Source organism: Corythoichthys intestinalis, chromosome 4, assembly GCF_030265065.1.
Source record: "Corythoichthys intestinalis isolate RoL2023-P3 chromosome 4, ASM3026506v1, whole genome shotgun sequence".
Taxonomy (NCBI): domain Eukaryota; kingdom Metazoa; phylum Chordata; class Actinopteri; order Syngnathiformes; family Syngnathidae; genus Corythoichthys; species Corythoichthys intestinalis.
This window is the reverse complement of record NC_080398.1, coordinates 26,732,209-26,753,792: the sequence shown is the minus strand read 5'-3', so window position 1 is coordinate 26,753,792 and position 21,584 is coordinate 26,732,209. Positions and strand designations below refer to the sequence as shown.

The following is a 21,584-nucleotide window of genomic DNA, read 5'->3' as shown; positions in this document are numbered from 1 at the left end:
GCCTAGCAATGATCTTAATTGTGGTTATTTGTCAGCCCAAAACCCTCTAAGTATATCTTAAATGCATCTTACCGGATATAAAATGACTACTACATAGTCTGTGGTGATTTTTTGGTGCCCATTTTTTGACGTCGAATTGCAGCCATCCATTTCGCTCTCCTCTTTGGATCCCTCGGAATACGGTAAAACTTCAAGTCTCTCCTTCCATCTTCTCTGTTAGTGCAACCAACAGCCACACACGCCTTCACCATTTTGATTATTAATGTTAAGGAGCAGAAAAACACGCCGTAAATAGGAGGAATGTACGTAGCCGTAACAGGTTAACACTATGTTTTGACGGACAATTGGGCGGTACCATTCAGGAGAGCGGAGTTGTGACGTCACGTGGGTAGGGTCTATAGCTAGATGGAAAAATGAGTTGCCCTTATACTGTGCAAGTTGGCAATATAATCACATTTTTATTCCACTCAGGTTGGAAAAAATTCTATTGTAGAAAAAATTGATAATCATAAAATACGAGAAAATGGTTTAGAAACCAGGCTTATTTGAAATGAACAAATCTCTGGCCTTCATTTTGATAAATTTATGGAAAATTGATGCCACTGCCCGGCTGCCAGGGGGATTACAGTTAGCACCTGACACTGACGCTGTTAAAACTAGGGCTGCAGCTATCGAATATTTTAGTAGTCGATTAATCGATAGACGAGTTAGTTCGAATAATCGAGTAATCGGATAAGGAGCATGAAAAATTAAAATACCTGAGCTGAGCCTCAAACGGTATATATGTATATTTTTAATGAGGATCTATGTACAACAAAAGAACAATTGGCTAACTTACATAGAAAAAGTCTGCTAGCTTAAATGCTATAAAATGCTGAAGTTTTTTTTTTTTTTACAATGCTCTTAACAAAATGATTCAGACACATATTCCCACAAAAAACGGCTAAATATACCTATAAACTAAATTATGAATGCATTAAAAACATTAGCTCAAACAAAAACTTCGCTTACGTTGGTCTTAACAGGGAGCAGTTGGATTCAGCCATGTGAAAAGACAGGGCAAGGCAAATTTATTTATATAGCACAATTCAACACAAGGCAATTCAAAGTGCTTTACATCACATGAAGATCATAAAAATCACATTTAAATCAATACAACGTAAAAACCAAGACAATCAAAATCGGAAATAAAATTATACATAAAAATCGCATTTAATCACAAATAGAATAAAAATAAATAATAAAAATAAAACAAAAACTACTACTACTAAAAAAGAGGCAGTCCAGAGGGCAGTGTATCCACCCTAATCAATAAAACTAAATGCAAATACTTTCAAAATAAACCATTACACAACTTTAATTAAACAAATGCTCGAGGCAACAAAATTTCATTCGAATATTTTTTTTCTAATCGAATACTCGAGTTAATCGATTAATCGTTGCAGCACTAATTCAAACTTTCAAACGCACGCTCAAAAACAACTTTTAGACGCAAAAGTGAATGTTTCTGAATTGAGTTTTTGTCATATCTCACTTTGACAGTATTAGACAAGTCTGCCTCCAAGTTTTGTGTGTTTACGTTGTTAAAAAACCTACAGAAATGAATGGCGGTGGGCCCTTACCGCTTTATCTTCAACAGAGTAGAAGTACAGTGGTACCTCGACATACGTTCACTTCGACACATGAGCTTTTCGACATCCGACGTAAATATTTACTCGCCATTTGTTTTTACATCTGACAAAATGAAAATAATTACAGTACATCCGAAACAAATGATTATAACAATATATTTGAGAGAAAAAAACATTACATTACATTTAAATATGTAAACTAAAGTGCAATCACATTCGTAAATGAATGGCGTCTGGTTTTTGAAATGTAAATAAACCAATCTATTGTGATAAAACAACAAAATTGCAATAACTGCATTAACCATCAAAATGTAGTCGAACTGTAACTAGTCTTGAAACAAATCTTAATAAGGAAAAACATTGCAATAAAAAATTGCAAACTGGTCAAACTTGAGAGAAGCTGAGATCTGTCATGACAGAACATCGCTTCAATGATATCTGGCGCCATCTAGCGTCGTGAATGGGTTTAATGTCTAGACCGCGAATATAAGATGACCCCCTCTTTTTCACTCTTATTTCAATGCAAAAAACACCGTCTTATATTCGGGCCAATACGGTATTATTATTATTATTATTACTAGAGGTGGGAATCTTTGGGCACCTATTGATTCGATTACGATTCAGAGGCCATTTTCGATTATAAATCGATTATTGACGCACCCCCCCACCCCAGCTATTAATTGCTTTTAATATTTCGTAAATTAGCTACAAAAATTGTACAAAAATCCTCTCAGGCTTAAATAAATGACTTTCAGTATCAAGTTAACAGTTCAAAACAGTAAATAAAATACTGAAATTCCCATTCTGTATCGGCAGCTTTAAACTACATTCAATTAATTTAATAATGTGAATCAACCATTAAAGTTGTTAAAATTGCTCCTGTTATTCCATAATTTCCCTTCTGTCTATTTTCAACATGTGAAAGTTTTAAAACTGTTTGAAAGATAGATTCAAATCAAGATTTTGCCGAGTTAGGAGAATTTTAGATAAAAACTTAATTAGGTTCACTTGGAAGGTTCGCTACAATAGCCCTCCAGGGAAGTCTACTGCTTTAAGATGGCGGCTGTTTACTAACGCTGGCAAGTCTGTTATTTATTTTGCATCTAGTTTTCTATATATGTGTGGCTAACGCCGCCGAGTCGGTCATTTCGCATCTAGTTCTTTATGCATGTGATATCTCCCGTAGCGTTATGTGGACGTAGTTTGTAGCGGCTGTTGGCAGCAGTCAGGTATTATTGTTTTTTTTTTTTCTTTTTTCTAGCGCCATGAGTTGAGCCAGAGCCGTGAGTTGAGCATTGTCATTACCCGAGTAATGACAAATATGTTTACTCTCGGTCCGTTCCTCATTGCGTCCCGAAGACTGCGTTGTGTTTTAGTTTCGCTTTACTTGACATATTTCAATAATCGGAATTTGGATGTTTGTGAATCTTTCTCGAATCCTCCACGGCCGAATCGCGAATAATCGAAGAATCGGAAATTACACAAATTGACCAAACGACTGCTCATATCTCCAAAAACTCAGAAATAGGGGCACTCGTAAGGCAAGGTACCAATGTGGTACTCTTCTATTTGTTTTTTTGTTTTTCTTCCCCCTGCTGTTTCCGAGCAGCTGCGGCTCAGCTGTCTCTCGCTGAGTCAGCGCAAATCCCACCCTGTCTGATACCTCACACAGAGGCAGGTGCTGCTGCTAGAAATACACTTCCATTTACAAGTCAGTAGCTAAATATACAGAAGAATGCAGGTCAATCAGGTCTGTCGACTGGTCACGTTCTTACGTCTGAGTTATTCTACAAGTGGTCTCGTTTTATGGTCAACTATGAGCATCTCTGCCCTACAAGAATGACAACAAGAAATAACATTTCAATATACACTTGTACAATTCAATTAAAGCTATTATTCTTTTGTATGATTGTAAACAAATAGCTAAACTAGTTAACTCATTCACTCCCAGCCATTTTCACCAGAGCAAGGCCCTTAGCTCCTGGCCGTTTTACTGGATTTTGACAGATTTTGCAAGGCCCACAGAAAATTCTGTTCTATTGCTATATTAACATGTAACCCACCGAAAGAAATATTACTCTTTCCTTTCAGCAGATTTTTTTTTTTTAGTTCATATCTTTTTTAGGGCTGTCAAAATTATCGCATTAACGCGCGGTAATTACTTTTTTAAATTAATCACGTTAAAATATTTGACGCAATTAACGCACATGTCCCGCTCAGACAGTATTCTGCCGTTTGGTAAGTTTTACAGCAAGGCTTTTTGTGCTGCAGCACAACAGCGAACTCTTGTGGTCGCTTTGCGACATGGTTTATTTTTTTCTTGCCAGTTCATATGGCTGCACGACGTCTCGGGCTGAAGCCTACGTTGTAATGTTGTGCTTATATGATCCTTGGACAAGATTTGTCCATAAGTATGGTTGTTGTAAAGAATGTACATATTATGTTAGTAAGCGAAATGTTCTATTTTTTGTATGAGACGCTTTTTGTTTATGTTTAGTGAACCTGTATAGCGTGCTAAGCTAACGTTGTTGCTAATGCAATGCTTGTGTACTTTTGTTTTTGTAGTTTTATGACGGTCTAAAGAGGACAATGGTTTGAGGCTATTTTATTAATAAATCAGATGTAAAAGGAATGGGAAAATCCATTGGCAGTGTATCAAATACTTGTTCTCCCCACTGTACATTCAACATACGGTACATAAGGACTGTAGTGGGCATTTCACTCTACTGTCATTTAAATCTGTCTATGCTGTCCTCACTCCGAAGCGTCTACTTTTTCCAAAGCTAGACAGCTAGTGAACGACGCCTTAATAATCAGACTTCTTCCTTGGATTTTCCCATTGGCAGTGTATCAAATACTTGTTCTCCCCACTGTATATATCCATCTTGTGTCTTATCTTTCCATTCCAACAATTTATTTTACAGAATATATATAATTTACAGAAAAATATGGCATATTTTATGATTGTTTGAATTGCGATTAATTGCGATTAATTACGATTAATTAATTTTTAAGCTGTAATTAACTCGATTAAAAATTTTAATCGTTTGACAGCCCTAATCTTTTTCCATGCTTTAGAAATCAGCATTAGAAAATTGCTTAGTTTGAGCAATTTTTCCAATTTCTGATGAAAAAAACGGAGAAATTGAGCTTTTTGTGAAAGCATACATTTCAAACGTAACTTTGACTTTAAGACAGTTATTCTTTGCTTTAGTTACATCCCAAACATCTGAATAATGTTTTCCTTTTACAAAATAAGATAAACAACAAGACAAATAGAGCTTTTGATAGCAAAGTAACAATTTATTTACACATAACTAACTGAAAGATGACGCTGTTCTGGCCGCGACAGCCGGTTAAACTTCTTCCTCATCGCCGCCTGCCTCATAAAGATGAATATTTTTGAGTCTCTGCGGGCTCTGCTCGCGAGCAGCACTGACTCAAAGGCATCGTCCGCTGCACTAGTGGTCCCAGAATTCGATCTTGCGACCAAATACGTTACTGTCCGATACTAAAGAAATAGTCGAATCGGGAACCGATATTGGCAGCGATGCAGTACTGTAGATGAACCAGGATGAACCAGAAACTCTTAAGAAAAAGTTTAGTCTTCTTTTTTATATAGTACTTGTCAATAGGTTTCTAGGTGTGTACCACTCTCTGTGAACCTTTCAGCCATTCGTTTTTTTCTTCTAGCTTATTTCGGGTAAAGAAAAATGGCAAATCAGCCTACTTTAGGTCCGAGCAATATATCGTTTGAACATCGTCATCGCCATGTACGGATGTGCAATACTCGCATCGCAAGGACATACAATATCTGGTTGGACAAAATAATGGAAACACCTTAAAAATCAACAAACAGTAATTTAATATGGTGTAGGTGTATGGTGTAGGTCCGCCTTTTGCTGCAATTACAGCCTCAATTCTCCGAGTTATTGATTGATACAACTTGTAAATTGTTTCCAAAGGAATTTTAAGCCATTCTTCAGTTAGAATACCATGTAACTCTTTTAGTGATGATGGCGTTGGAAATCGACGTCTTAATTGAATCTCTAAAACTGACCATAAATGCTCAATAATGTTGAGGTCTGGGGAGTGTGCCGGCTCAACTTCATTAAAATGTTCCTCATGCCATTCTTCAACAACACATTCTTCACCGGGCCTGCACCGTTCACCGTTTCTCGGCCTTCTTGAAATGTTAACTGGCGTTCCCCCTCGCTTCCCAAAATGAAAGCAACGCTCAAAACTAACAAAAAATAGCGCTGGGTTGACGTCAAACTAGTCCGAGCGCAACAAAGGAAAGCAGACCGCACATATACTAGTACTGTAAACTAGTATAATGAAATACCAAAAAAGCATACTGTAGAAATTACTGTAGAAATCAACCATTTAGATTAATTAGACCTAATAAATTACAAAATTAAATGACAAATAATATACTGTACTTACCGTTCAATGCTGAGAGGCGGCGGACAAGAGACTGGGAGAAGGGTTAAAATTGTAGCACTAGCTAATATCAGATGCAAAATAGGAAACAGTAGTAGAAGAAGGTGTTTCGGGTCACGGCAAAGCAAACTTGCCAAAGACAAATAATTATTGTATTTTATTTCCTGACTTGTGTTAAAAACAGAACAATGGATAAAGGCTCGTTTTCAGTTTTTTAATTGCCATTTTTGAAATGGTGATGGAAAGATTCCAGTTTTTTGTTGACACACAAAGAAACAAAAAATGGAGGAAGGCTTGTTCACCTTTTTTCCCCTTGAAATTAATGGGGAGAAAAAAAACAAAAGGCCCAAAGGTACACAGACCATATGACCAGTAGTGTTAATAACGGCGTTAGAGTATAACGGCGTTACTAACGGCTCTAACATCTTTTTTTCAGTAGTGAGTTATCTAATTAATTACGTTTCTTATCTTGGCAACGCCGTTACCGTTACTGAGGATGTAAAGGCGTGCGTTACTATGCGTTACTACATTGGTTGAATGAAGCGAGAAGAGGGAGAGACACGTACTCACGAAGAAAGCAGAGAGGGTGTGGGGAGGAGGAAAGGGAGTAGTGACGCCGTTGCAAACGCGATGCTAGGTGGCTCCAATAATACTTGACTGTAGCCGATAGCCTACAAACTACGCCCACATGATGCTATCATGCTATCAGGTAGATATCACATGTATATAGAACTAGATGCGAAATGACAGACTCGGCGGCGTTAGCACATGTATAGAGAACTAGATGCGAGATGATAGACTTGCCGGCGTTAGTTAACAGCCGACATCTTAAAGCAGTAGACTTCTCAGGAAGGCTCTGTTGTAGAGAACCTTCCTAGTGAACCCAAGTAACTTTTTATCTAAAATACTCGTAAATCGGCAAAATCTTGACTTGAATATCTTTAAATGATGAAACAGTTTTAAAGCTTTCAGATGTCGAAAGTAGACAGAAGGGAACTAATGCAATAACGGGAGCAATTTTAACAACTTTAACGGTTGATTCACAACATTAAATGACTTCCAAACATAGCAAAGATTACTGTTTTTTTGAGTTTTTTTTTTTTTTAATGAAAAAAAAAAAAACTTGAAAAGTAACACCAGTTACTTTGCCAAGTAACTAATTACTCTTACATAGGGCTACAGCTATTGATTATTTTAGTAGTCGATTAATCGATGAACTAATTAGTTTGAATAATTGAGTAATCGGAAAAGGAACATGAAAAATTAAAATACCTGAGCTGAGCCCCAAACGGTATTAAAAATAAATACATGAGGATCCATGTACAACAAAAGAACAATTGGCTAACTTGCATGGCAAAAGTCCGCTAGCTTAAATGCTATAAAATGCTTACTTTTTTTTCCCCCAATGCTCTTAACAAATGGTTCAGACTCATAGTCCCACAAAAAACGGCTAAATATACATATAAACTAAATTACGAATGCATTAAAAAACATTAGCCCAAAGAAAAACTTAGCTTATGTTGGTCTTAACAGGGAGCAGTTGGATTCAGCCATATGAAATGAGGCAGACCAGAGGGCAATGTATATCCACCCTAATCAGTAAACTAACTGTAAACACTTTCAAAATAAAACATTACAGCGCCATTTTAATTAAACGAATACTCGAAGCAACAAAATGTAATCTGAATCTTTTTTTCTAATCGATTAATCGTTGCAGCACTACTCTTACATTCAGGTAACCGAGTTACTAACTCAATTACTTTTTGGGAGAAGTAATTTGTAACTGTAATTATTTACTTTTTTAAAGTAAGATTAACAACACTGCATCTGACTTACTCATTATCTGTGGTTTTGTCGTCATTTAATAAAACTTTTTTTCACAAGACATTTTCTAAATGTTTCTTAAGGCTTGACTGATATGTTTTTGTTGTTGTTTTTTTTTTTTAACAGATGTGCAGACTACAATATTTGCCAGAATAGAACTGCAAAAAACAACCGAACAATTGATTTTAAGAATAATGAATAACTTTTGTGGTCTCTTAACATAACACTGACGACCACAAAGATATGGATTTAAGAAAGAACATTTGACTTGTTTTTATAACATTTTTTTAGTATTTAACTTTTTACAACCAAGAGAAAAATCTGCAAAATCGAAAAATTTTGTTTGCCAACTAAAATTAGTTAGAATGCCATTATGTTTGTCTTAAGTTATAATATGTTCAACAGTAAAAAAGAGAGAAATCAAAATATTTTTACAGCATGTAAAATTGTACCTAACGATTGAAATAAAATGGAGAGCCATTTCCCCTCTCTTGTAGTACAAACTGCGTGAAAGAGGCCCTAATGGTTTAAATGACCTCATACATGTCCAGCATCAAATAACCTTCAAGTGTGACTTCACCGCTAGCTTCAGCATCAGTCTCATTTAAATTTACGACTCACCTCCATGCCAGAGGACTTCCATTATTTTCGTTACCAAATATCATTTTAGTTTATTTGATCGCTTGCCCATGCATGCTTGTTTTGTAACCCTACAGTGTCACTCCCACCCTGTTCCTCCCCCCTCCTCACCCTATCTGCAATGCACCATGCACTGCAAACTACTGGACGGGTGTGGGGGTGGAAGCGGCCCGCCTCGCTAAAGGTGGCACGCTTGTCTCCGCATTCATCGAGCGTACGTCTCCTATTCTCAGACGGTTTGAAATGCAGGAAAGCTTGAAGAGATCTGCGTTAGTCGCAGTGTTTGAAAAGTGTAACCTTAGTGAGGTGATGCAGCAGTCTGCAGAGGGCGGTTTATGGGAGGGGATGTGAATAACACACACACACGCAGTAGGGTTTGGGCTTTTAAACGTATTAAAAGTTTAGATTTATGGCGTGATTTTTAGCGGTGCACTATTTAGCAAACCAACAATTTCTGAGCCTCACTTGCCATCTGAATCTTAATTATTCATGATATTATTGTGAGATTCTTACACATGAGTTGATTTTTTTTTTTTCAAATCTATTTGCGCACGCACAAAAAATTCTACAAAAAATGTATAGAAAATAGTTTGTCGACATACACGTGCCTATAGTTGTTATTATGAATGGAATTGCCTTATTTCACCTTGTATCTGTTTGACTCTTAGATGGGAAGAGGAATATACAATGAGGGCGGACCTGCAGCAGAAGATTGCTGACTTGCAAGAGGTAATGATTTACGTGGGTGTGTCCAGTTACATCGGCTGTATTTTAACATAGTGTAAATCCAGGGAGTAGCAAGTTAACAACCTAATCAGATGTGCTCAGTGATGCAGATGCTGACCTAAAGAAGGTTCCTGGGCCATCTTAACTTGTTCACTCCCAGTCATTTTCACCGGAGCAAAGCCCTTCGCTCCCGGCAGTTTTACTGGATTTTGACTGCTTTTGCAAGGCCCACAGAAAATTCTGTTCTATTGCTATATAAACATGGAACCCACCAAAAGAAAGATTCAGCAGATTTTTTTTTTAGTTCATATCTTTTTCCATTCTTTAGAAATCAGCATTAGAAAATAGCTTAGTTTGAGTAATTTTCCAATTTCTGATGAAAAAACAGAGAAATTGAGCTTTTTGTGAAAGCATACATTTCAAACATAACTTTGACTTTAACACAGCTATTTTTTGCTTTAGTTACATCCAAAACATCTGAATAATGTTTTCCTTTTACAAAATAACATAAAAAACAAGACAAATAGAGCTTTTGATTAGGGATGTCCCGATCCAGGTTTTTGCACTTCCGATCCGATACCGATATTGTTTTGCACTTCCGATCCCATACCGATACTGGCCGATACCGGCCTATCTGAGCATGTGTTACAGTTTAAAGTTATTTAGCCTCCTTACTTAGTTGTTGAAAAAGGTTTTAGTACTCTTGATAACAACTAGCCAGCTGAATTAGGTGAGTTTGAATAACACACAACGTAGAGCAGGGCGGTAAACCGAAAATTTACCGTCACCGAAATTCTTCACGATGACCGACGTAATTTTGACCATGTCGGTAAATTCGGTAATTTAATAAAACAAGAAAATATAGTCTTTTTATCACGCTTTGACGCTGTGTTGTTCGGCTATGTTCATTCCCCTTTAAGAAAGCAGACAGTGTGCTTACGTATGGAGTCACGTGGTTTTCAGGAAGCCAATCAAACAGAAGCCCGCTAGGCTAATGCTAACCGCTAACGCTAAAAGTAAACGGGATGGAGTCGGGCTTAAGTTAGCTAACTTAGCTTCGCCAAACTTTCACCCGGCATTAAGTAAACTCTTGGCGGGTTCCAGACGGGCTTTCACCCGCTGTCCTCCCTGGTTCTCACGATATTAGGAGAGGATGCTTTCAGTGCGTCCTTCTGGTAGCCAAGCCACAGGCTAACGCTAGCAGCTAATAACGGCTACAAATGAACGTGAAAGAGTCGGACAGCGGCTCTAACCTTGTCGAAACGGCTGAAATTAATGAGTGGACTGGGCACGGACTTCATGTAGAAATCATCATGTCGCGTTATTTGGCATCTCTATGTGATTTTTCTGAAAGCTTTCATGATGGTAAAGCACTCAGCATAAAGTAGCCTAATCCAACAGTGAAGCCTATATACTGTATAATATGACAGTTTAATGGCCACAGCTATTTTTCTGTATGTGTTTGCTTTATTCTGCCATCATAAAACCTTAAATGTTTCATTGGCATCAGAGCAATACAGCTTTAATCTGGTTGTGTCTGTGTGGGGGGTGCATGTATTAAAAAATGTTTTGGGAAAAAAAAAACCAAAAACTGAAACCTTGACGTAAACACTTGTGTTGAATAATTACGTCACAGCAGCCGTTACCAATAAATTGTCTGAAGTGTACTGTTAAAGCTGCAAGTCATTTGTGTTAGAATGACATGTTTGCACAGTCATCATATTGATTTTTATAATGTTGTACATTTTCCAAGTCATACAAGCTGTTATAAATGTTCACACTAGAATTCTTATTGTTTACAAGATTTTTTTAAATACTTAGTGTTTAGACTGCATGTGCAATTGTTAGATTGAAAGCTGGTTAAATAAATTTAACGAGAAACGGTTAATTTGTATTCCATGCATTGATTCAAATTTTCAAATTATATAACAGTCCGCTTGGGCGAATTTATCGTCATTTATCGTTATCGAGGTAAATCTGCTCAATATATCGTGATACTTACTTAAGCCCATATTGCCCAGCCCTAACACAACGGTTGGTAACAAGAAACTGACCTGTTTATTCAGTGACAAACACAAAACAATATAAATAACAAACAGAAATGGCATAGTCAGTCAGTAAAACGTGCAAATAATATTGTAAAGTCTTAAAAAAGCAAAACACACCAACAACCTCAGTGGAAAATTCCACAAACCCCCCAAGCCATTAGATGCTTTTAATGTATCGTGCATTAGTTACAAAAATTGTATAAAAAGCCTCTCAGGTTTAAATAAACAACTATTTCAGTATCAAGTTAACATTTTAAAACAGTAAATAAAATACTCAAGTCCCCATTCTGTATCAGAAGCTTTAAACTACATTCAGTTGATTTAATTTTGCGAATCAACTGTTAAAGTTGTAAAAATTGCTCCCGTTATTCCATAATTTCCCTTCTGTCTACTTTCGACATGTGAAAGTTTTAAAACTGTTTTGAAGACAGATTCAAGTCATAATTTTGCTGATTTAGGAGTATTTTAGATAAAAAGTTAATTAGGTTTGCTTGGAAGGTTCACAACAGCCTACGAGGAAAGTCCTGCTTTAAGAGGGCGGCTGTTTACTAACGCAACTAGTTTTCAATACTTCAATGTTGCTAACGCCGTCGAGTCTGTCATTTTGCATCTAGTTCTATATACATATGATATCTATTATCTACAGTAAAACGATGTTGACATAGTTTGTAGCGGCTGTCAGCAGCAGTCAGGTATTCTTGTGTTTTTTATCCTGCGGCATGAGTTGAGCATTGGCACTACCCGGGCCTATGACAAGTATGATGTTTACTCTCGGGACGCAATGCGGTCCGTTTCTCATTGCGTCCCGAAGACCGCGGTGTGTATTAGTTCCGCTTTTCTTGACATATTTCAATAATCGGAATTTGGATGTTTGTGAACCGTTCTCGAATCTTCCACGGCCGAATCGCTCAAGGATGTAATGATGGCTGGGCATGTTGTACCGGGGCTCTAAGTGTTGGATGGTGCGTCTTTACTCACGAGAGATAATGGCTCGTCATCCAGAATGAATTCTTCGGCAATGACTCTTGTTATTCACTGGGCGTTGGGACTGTCAAGTTCCAGTTTGTCACGCATAGCAAAAGTTTCTGCCAGTGTTAGTTGCGTAGGACCTTTTTTTTTTGTCTTCGGTTTTCTTAACATACTCCTCAGATTGTTTGTGGTGGTATTCCGCTAAATGCTTGATTAGATTGGTTGTATTAAAACTTCTTACAGCTTTACAGCGGATTTTAGGGAAACCGGAGCAAAAACTGGAATGGATTATGTAAGTCGGTGCGCTGGAAAACCCGGACTTTAGAAGAAAAAAAAAAGGATCGGAAATCTGGATCGGAATTTTTCTATGTTGGCCGACCCGATACCGATGCGCATTTTTTTGCCCACATCGGCGTCCGATCCGATCCAAATATCGGATCGGGACATCTCTACTTTTGATTGCAAAGTATCAATTTATTTACACAAAACTAAACTATTGAACTGTTGAACCATTTGCGCACATAACAACGGGGAAGGCTCTCGGCTGCTCCCGGTTGAATGAGGTGGCTCCCAGTAATCTGATGAGTCCGGATCAAGATCGGTCTCACTTTTTTCATCATCTTCATCGTCGGTTTCAACTTCGGGCTCAGGAGTAATGCAACGTGAGCTCCGCAGAACGCGTGCGGAACCTGACGCTGTTGTGGCCGTCAACGTCTGTCCCATCAAGATAGATTTTTTTGAATCCTTCTTTGACAATGGTTTCGTTTTCTTTTCAAAACACTCCTCCAGTGTCGTTTGCCTTTTTTTCCCCGATCGTTCTCCACATTTTTTCTCAAATTCTCACGCGTCTTCACAAGATTCCTCCAACTTCCGTTTCCTGACTATTTTTCTTCACTTCCTTTCTTGGCTCGAGACGAGTTCTTACAAAATGTGCTACTGCTCTCCAATGGCCCGTTTTATTGCTTTAAAATGCGTTTTGAGCATCGTGTATTGCAGTTTAGGTGCAACAGAACCTAGAGATGCCTCTTGTAAAAAAAAAAAACCCAAAAAAAACGTAAAATACGTATAAATACGTTTTTGGGACACTGAAACAAAAATACAACGTATTTATACGTTTTTGGGAGCAAATGAGTTAAAAGACTGTTCATTATGGAAAAACCTCATTGTTTTATTTTCCTGGATTAATAAAGTGGCAGAATGCTGTCAGAGATTTAGGAACTGTTGCCATTGTGTACCTTTTACGAAGTCAGTCCTCACATTAGGGGTGTGACAAAATATCGCAATAGTGATATATCGTGATACTTTGTATCCCAAAAGGTTATCGATATGCTCCTGCCAAGAATCGAGTTATCGTTTTCAGTGTTGTTAATAACGGCGTTAAAATATATTGGCGTTACTAACGGCGTTATTTTCTTCAGTAGTAAGTAATCTAATTAATTACTTTTCTCATCTTGGGAACGTCGTTACCGTTACTGAGGCGGGAAAGGCGTGCGTCACTATGTGTTACGATGTTGGTTGACTGACGCGAGAAAAGTCTGAAAAAGACGGACTCATGGAGACAAGAGAGCAGAGCAGGAATGGAGATGAGGCAAGGGAGTGTGACGCCGTTGCAAACACGATGCTACTATGCAAGGTGGCTTCAATAATACCTGTCTGTAGCCGATAGCCTACAAACTACGCCCACATGATGCTTCGGTAGATATCACATATATACAGAACTAGATGCAAATGACAGACACGGTGGCATTAGCAACATGTATAATAAAGAACCAGTTGCTTTAGGAAACAGCCGCCAAGCAGTGTACTTCTCAGGAAGGCTCTGTTGTAGAGAACCTTCCTAGCGAACCTAAGTAACTTTTTATCTAAAATGCTCCTAAATCGGCAGAACTTCACTTAAATCTATCTTTAAATGATGAAACAGTTTTAAAACTTACACATGTCGAAAATAGACAGAAGGGTCATTTCATTTTATTAATTACAGGTCATTTCCTGTTGAGTTTGAGTCACTGCCTATTCATTCGGGTGATTCCCAGGTCACTTCCTGTTCTGTAACTCAAACTAAACAGGAAGTGACCCATAAAATACCCCAAAATCAACAGGAAGTAACTGAAAATCAACAGGTAAATGACCTTAAATGGCCCAAAATTACCTCATTGCCTGGCATTGGCCGCCATTGACGGCTATAGACGTCCAATCCATTTGAACTGGGAGGGTTCAAATGGATTGAACCCTCCCAGTCTGTCTCTTGACCCTCCCTCCTCGTTCATTCGCTGCCTCCCTCCCACTTCAAACGAATTGAACGTCTACTAGTGATAAACTCATTCCAATTCACAGCAGAAGGTTATTTTTTCTGTCCATTAGTTGTTTGTAGAATATCGTACAATGATTTCCTGACCAATGTGTTGATAATCGTTGTATCGCCATATCATCAGATCATCGTTATCGTAAGCTTTATATCGCAAATCGTGTCATATCGTGAGGTACCAAGAGGTTCCCACTCCTACTTCACATAATGGGCCTGAATATGGTGAAATTCTAGTTCCAAAATGATAAGGGATTTTTCCCAAAATATTTAAAGCCATTTAGAAACTCTTCTGAGTTTGGCTGACTTCAGCAGCTTCGCTTTGCACATAATGAATGCAGCAGTGAGATGCCTTGTCGCAGCTCTCCTCAGATAAGTGTGCGTGTAGGAAGTACAAAGTGGGCAGGTACTTTCATAATACGCCACAATGTCGCTAATTTCATGTCTGATCGTTTGCAGTTTCCCAAATCGGAAACCACATAGATGACAAACTTAGATAAGGTCACACACACACACACATTTTTTTTCTTCGCATTTTATACAAGAAATACACCGGGGGGCGGGGGGTTGGTGAATTCTTGGATAGATGACCTTTAGGATAGCAACAATACCCTTCTAAAGCAGACAGCAGCCCTCAGTAGCAAGACCGGCACGCACCCACATGTGCATGAATAAGTCAACGGGGAGCCGTTAAAAGACGATTACCTCGCGAGTTCTGAGTTTATGATGCGTTTTAGTATTTACAATGAGTTCATGTGGTTCACTGCAGCTGAAAGCTTTTCTCATGCTCATGCCATCGTCTTGCATAATGTAAACTCTTTTGTATGCGGTTTTCTGTTTGTTTGTGTGTGCGTGCAGGACCTGCAAGAGAGCGAAGGCTGCCAGGATGAGCTGGCCCTCCGCGTTCAGCAGTTGAAGGCCGAGTTGGTTCTCTTCAAAGGCCTCATGAGCAATGTGAGACATCATCATAGGGTTGAACTATTTTAGAGGAAAAATCTACTTGTGTTTGTGATTTGTTTTTGACTGGTACCGCAATTACGAGTCACGATATTTTTTTTATATGAAGCTTTTAATACAAAATTCACAAAGTCATTTTTTACAAACATGACATGGAATGACATCACATACCATCAAAAAATTGTAAGCTATGGCTAATAATGCAAGGACACTTAAATGTTATGCAGTTATTTTGAGTGTATAAAAATTGGTTCCAAAAAGTAGTGATGCCTGTTACCATAAATGTCTAAACAGGGTTTCCCTTTCACGTAAAAGATGTTGGTGCACCGCCACGCAAAAATAAAAGCCGTCACACCTTGAAAATGTGATTTTTTTTTAGATTTAGAAGATTTAGATTTACGATTTAAACATACACTCTGATATATAATTTATAGTGTGTGTAGTTTAATAAGATGTCTAAATTAATATATATACAGTGAGCCATCATTTTTCGCGGTTAATGGGGACCAGAACCTGCCACGATAAGTGGAAAAACTGCAAAGTAACACACCCCCCAACCATAAAAAAAAAAAAAAATTCAGTTTCAGCGTTGGAAAGAGATGCATATAAGACATGTTTTTCCCTTTTCTTTCCCAAAGTATAATAAAAAAAATTAAAATAAAAAATAAAAAACTAACAAAAATACTGTATGTGTGTATCCGTTTTACTAGTTAATAGATCATTAGTAAACTGTTGATAAATGATTTATTGTTGATTTGTGAAGTATTTGTTAACAGTTTGTTAAGCATTTACAGGGTGTTCCAATATGGTTGACCCCATTCTAAGTGCCCATGCTAGTTGATGGATCTTAATAAAACTATACACACTTTATGTTGAAGGTCATAAGTTTTATTGGTTAAATATACAAAGAAAAGTACAAATATTTGTTGGCTGTATGGCAGATTTTCATAAATGTGCACATGAGCGCTGCCTGCAAAATGCCTTATCAAAATGCCTTTTCTTTTGAAGTGAACGGCATTTCTCAACCTGAAAAGATAGAAATGCCAAACGTTACAATCAAAAACTTGAAACGTTTCTACACAAACTGTGTTTTTCAGGTTAAGAAGACCCTGTAAATGCTTAATAAACTGTTAACAAATACTTCACAAATCAACAATAAATCATTTATCAACAGTTTACTAATGATCTATTTACTAAAAAAAACGATAGTTGTTATAAAGTGTTACCAATGGTTTTTAAGCACTTCAAATGTAATAATTATATTTCACCCACCGAATTTTTTTGAAACAGGAATAAAGAAGAAAAATGCTTGTCTTTATTAGATGCTCCATTGAGTGAGTCCACTCAAATCGGCTCAAGCTGCTCACTTACGCACAATGAGTTGCCACAGCAAATGTTTAACAATGTAAATGATGATTGACGTATGCAGCGCTTTGAAGTAAGAGTCTCTGGCAAGATCAAACCTTAACCGTTTGTCAATCATCGTTAACTTTAATAAGCAACTACCGTGCACTGCCTGACAAAGAAAAGCGCCAGGAGCGAGAGTGAGAGACTACGTGATCGGATTGGGACAGCTCTATAAAATACTGCATTCCTTTATTTATTTATTTTTTTTAATTGAATGGACTGAGGGCGCGAAGTTTGAAATGCGAAGGATCACTGTACCTCATTATTTACGCACTATTTGCCATAAGTCGTCTAAAATAGCACGTCAAATCCAAATTGTTCCTTTACACGTTTTATTTTGAAAATCAGTTGTCCTGTTGTAACCTTGCGCCTGACTACATCGGTGCGGAGTTGGAAATCAGGACAAAAATCCACAGAAAGCTATTTCAATTTAACGAATGTAATTCTGGTTTAAGCCTGGTAAAACGACCTTATAATGGACATTGACGTAACGTTTAAGTTCTTAATGGCGTGTCAACAGAATAAAAAAATAATACACCAGAGAACAATTTTGGCCATGGAATTTAAATTAATTTCTCATTAAAACCATGACGAACACAATGGAAGCCCTGTACAAGCGCTACTTGTACTAAATATTGTTTTCCGATTTTTCTCGCGCCGCCATCACTTCCATAGAATCTTTCTGATCTGGACACAAAGATCCAAGAGAAAGCCATGAAGGTGGACATGGACATTTGCCGGCGCATCGACATCACGGCTCGCCTCTGCGACGTCGCTCAGCAGAGAAACTGTGAAGACGTCATCCAGATCTACCAGGTAGATTCTTCATGTTTCCCATCATTGACAGCTATAAGCATCCAATCCATTTTGACTGGAGGGGGCGAATGAAAATTTGTTGTATCTTCATCAACGGCAGTTAATGTGTCAAAAAAAAAAAATATATATTTTTTTTTCCACAAAACCAGGTTACCAACAACCCCCCGTCACTTAGCCTGCGCCGCAAACAAACGCCGTTATCCGTCAACGGCAGTGAAGGTGATGAACCAATCAGCATGTCTGAAAGCGACGCCGGTGTGGCTAAAGATGACGAGCAACAACAAATACAGCAGCAGCAACAACAACAGCACAGCAACTCATCAGCCAATCAGATTAACGAGGAAATGCAGCGAATGCTAAATCATTTGTAAGCGCAAAAAAAAAAAAATCCATACATTTCTGAAAATGAATTTTTCACATAAATCTTCACTTTTCAGGCGCGAGTGCGAGTTTGAAGACGACTGTGACAGTCTAGCCTGGGAAGAAACAGAGGAGACGCTGCTGCTGTGGGAAGATTTCCCAGGATGCACTCTGCCTCCTGACCCCGCCCACCCGCCTGGGGAGGTAAGCTACGGCTTTAACAAACTCTTGTTTTAAAACTAGACGAATTGATTTTTCGTTTTTCTTCTAGCAGGAGGACTGTCTGGAAAAAGTTATAAATGACACAGAGTGCTTGTTCAAGTCCAGAGAGAAGGAATACCAGGAGACTATTGACCAAATTGAGGTGAATGATCTAGTGCAGCAACGATTAATCGATTAACTCAAGTAATTCGAGAAGGGAAAAAAAAGCTTTGAAAGAGATTTTGAATTTGGAGGATTCGTTTAATTAGAGTAGGTTGTAACTGTTTGTTTTGAAAGTGTTAGCATTTAGTTTTATTGATTTGTGTGGATACACTGCCCTCTAATGGCAACAGGGAATGACATGTCTGAATTCACCCGCTCCCCTGTTAAGGCCAACATAAGGCTTGTTTGTTTAAGCTAATATGTTTGTTTATGCATTCGTAATTTAGTTCGGAAGTATATTTAGATTTTTTTTTGGGAATATGTTTGAACGATTTGTTCAGAGCTTTGTCAAAAAAATAAGTTAAACAATACGTTCGCTTCTTATAGCATTTAAGCGAGCGGACTTTTGCTATGCTAGTTAGCCAATTGTTCTTTTGGTGTATTTAGATCCTCATTTATTTATTTTTTTATACTGTTTGAGGCAAAGATCAGGTATTTTAATTTTGTTTGTCAGACCTACCATTTAGTAGTTGCAGCGTTGTAAACAGCCACCATCTTAAAGCAGTAGACTTCTTTAGAAGGCTCTGTTGTAGCGAACCTAATTAACTTTTTATCTAAAATACTCCTATATCGGCAAAATCTTGACTTAAATCCATCTTTAAATGATGAAACAGTTTTAAAACTTTGGCATGTTGAATTTGGGAAATTATGGAATAACGGGAGCAATTTTAACTTTAAGGGTTGATTCACATCATTAAATTAATTGAATGTAGTTTAAAGCTGCTGATACAAAATGGGGACTTGAGTATTTTATTTACTGTTTTTAACTGTTAACTTGATACTGAAACTTTAGTTTGGTTTAGCCTGAGAGGATTTTTGAAAAATTTTGGAACTAATGTACAAAACATTAAAAGCGGTTTGGGTAACATCAATAATCCATTTATAATCGAATCGGAGCCTCTGAATCGTTATTGAATTGTTAGGTGCCAAAAGTTTCCCCACCTCTATTGGCTATAGACGTATAATCCGTTCGAACTGGAAAGGGTCGGCAGCCAATGTTTGTTGAGTCATATAGAATGTAAAGAATTAAACTGCATTAGGTTTTAATGCTCATGAATATTATGCTCCGCCCTCTTGTGTTAATACTAGTCTTACACCGATACTACTGACATGGCACATAATTGATGTCATTGGTATTGGCGAGTACTAAGAAATAACCTGTCTGTGCTATGCAGTATGTACTTGCTCTTGTACTCGCCTTACGAAAGATGGCCGCCAGCCACACCCAAGATGATGATAGACATTCAATCATTGGAATACAATCATCTTTCTGCTGTGATTTTGAATGAGTTTATCACTAGCACTATCAATGGCAGAAAATGAGCATTTTAACGGAAGTTTAAGATTCATGGTCTCTAGCAAAATAGATTGCCGTCAAATTATAGTTGTTCTTTGCAGAGGATAAAGAACATATTCCAGTTATTATTGGTTTATGTTTGTATACTAATGTTGCTACACTTTTTTTTTTTAAATCAAATATCTAGTGTTGTTACTCTCAAGAACGGTTTGGTCTCGAGATGTTAATCATTGTCTTTTAGCATTTGGCTGACATAATATTGTAGGTTAGAATATAAACTTTATTTGTCTGACCATAGTTGATGACATAAATTAGTCAACAGAGCTCACACATAAATACGCTGGGAGAAAAATACACATATCATTGGGTAACCTTCATTTTTCAAGTATAATGTGTACCGTACAATAAGTATAATGTTTTGCTAAAAAAATCTACATAACCCAAATTCTATCTAATTAAAGAGTTACAAGCAATATTCATAAAATATGGCATAACTTCTGTGGGAAAAAAAGCAACCGAACATCACTAATATTTAGGTGGATTCATCTCCTCACTAGCACTTCAACCTCTGAAAATATATCTCAACGTTTACTGCAATATTTTTCATTTTGAGGGCAAAATTGTTTTCCCCTGCAATCTCCATATAGTGAAAGTGTTATTAAAATAAGCAACCAATCATCACCAAAATATGGCCATGAATACTTATGCGCACGTCAACCCCTGAAAATATCACATTAAAAAAAGTTAGTGTCGATTGGTTCTTTTTTTGTTTATATTTTAACTTTAGTTGGAGTTGGCAACGGCAAAGAGTGACATGAACCGCCACCTGCACGAGTACATGGAGATGTGCTCCATGAAGAGAGGCCTTGACGTCCAGATGGAGACCTGCAGGAGGCTCATCACGCAAAGCGGAGACAAGTATGCATCCAAATCTACATGTCATCTCACAATCTTTTAGTACAACCTGTTTAACCTTTATCTTTTACCACCTGCGTCTCCGGTAGTAACGCAGCGGCGCAGACGTCGTCTGACGAAAGCGACCAACGAGATAGCGACAGGAGCTCGGCGTCGCCCCCGTCTGGCACCGGGAGGTCCTGACACCTTGCCGCGGCGGTCACATGATCTCTGAAACAGTACCACACCGTCACATCAACACACCACCCCTGTGTTTCTGCATTCATTATCATTATCACATCAAATTAGGTAAAATGTGCTGTCAATTAGCTACCTTATATAAGCAGTCTGTTAATGTGAAGGTTTAGTAGGATTTGGTACAAAACGCTAAGCTTTCATTTTACTTTTAGATTAACGCATAGGCTGCCAGCCCTCCCAGTTCAAAAGTATTGGACGTCTATCACCGTCAATGTAAGCGAATGAGTTGAAAATGCTGAATTTAACTATAGCAGCTTCAACATTTTGGAAAAAATAATTCTCTACAGAGTTGCAACAAGTGATTATTTTGATAGCCGGCATCACATTATTTTTGTTATTGGCTCATATGTAAGTTGTATAAATTATGTGTTGTTTACAGTTTTCTGGGCTTCACAATTTAGCTTTAAATTTTCTTTGAAATCAAAAATTATGTGGTAAGAAAAGTTGAGCTATGATTATTATGTAACTACATGTAATTTTTTTTCCAATGTAAAAGCAATGATCTAATTTTGGATTAATTTGAAAATGTAATCAGTCTGCTTTAAACAAAAATAGAGAATTATAACCCCCCCCAACTTTTTTTTTTTTTT

General features: G+C 37.6%; 1 protein-coding gene across 2 annotated transcripts in view; it reads left to right on the top strand.

The window, feature by feature from the left end:
- The window catches only part of iffo1b (intermediate filament family orphan 1b), a 23,507-nt gene extending 1,923 nt beyond the window's left edge, over positions 1–21,584 (top strand). Inside the window, exons 2-9 of one of the 2 annotated variants that reach the window (XM_057835494.1) lie at positions 9,206–9,266; positions 15,441–15,536; positions 17,622–17,762; positions 17,912–18,129; positions 18,200–18,326; positions 18,397–18,486; positions 20,630–20,760; positions 20,847–21,584. In XM_057835494.1, the coding sequence (XP_057691477.1) occupies positions 9,206–9,266; positions 15,441–15,536; positions 17,622–17,762; positions 17,912–18,129; positions 18,200–18,326; positions 18,397–18,486; positions 20,630–20,760; positions 20,847–20,940 (958 nt within the window). In that variant the 3' untranslated portion in view covers positions 20,941–21,584. Of the gene's footprint in view, positions 1–9,205; positions 9,267–15,440; positions 15,537–17,621; positions 17,763–17,911; positions 18,130–18,199; positions 18,327–18,393; positions 18,487–20,629; positions 20,761–20,846 lie in introns of both variants that reach the window. The other variant, XM_057835493.1, reaches the window with a different exon arrangement.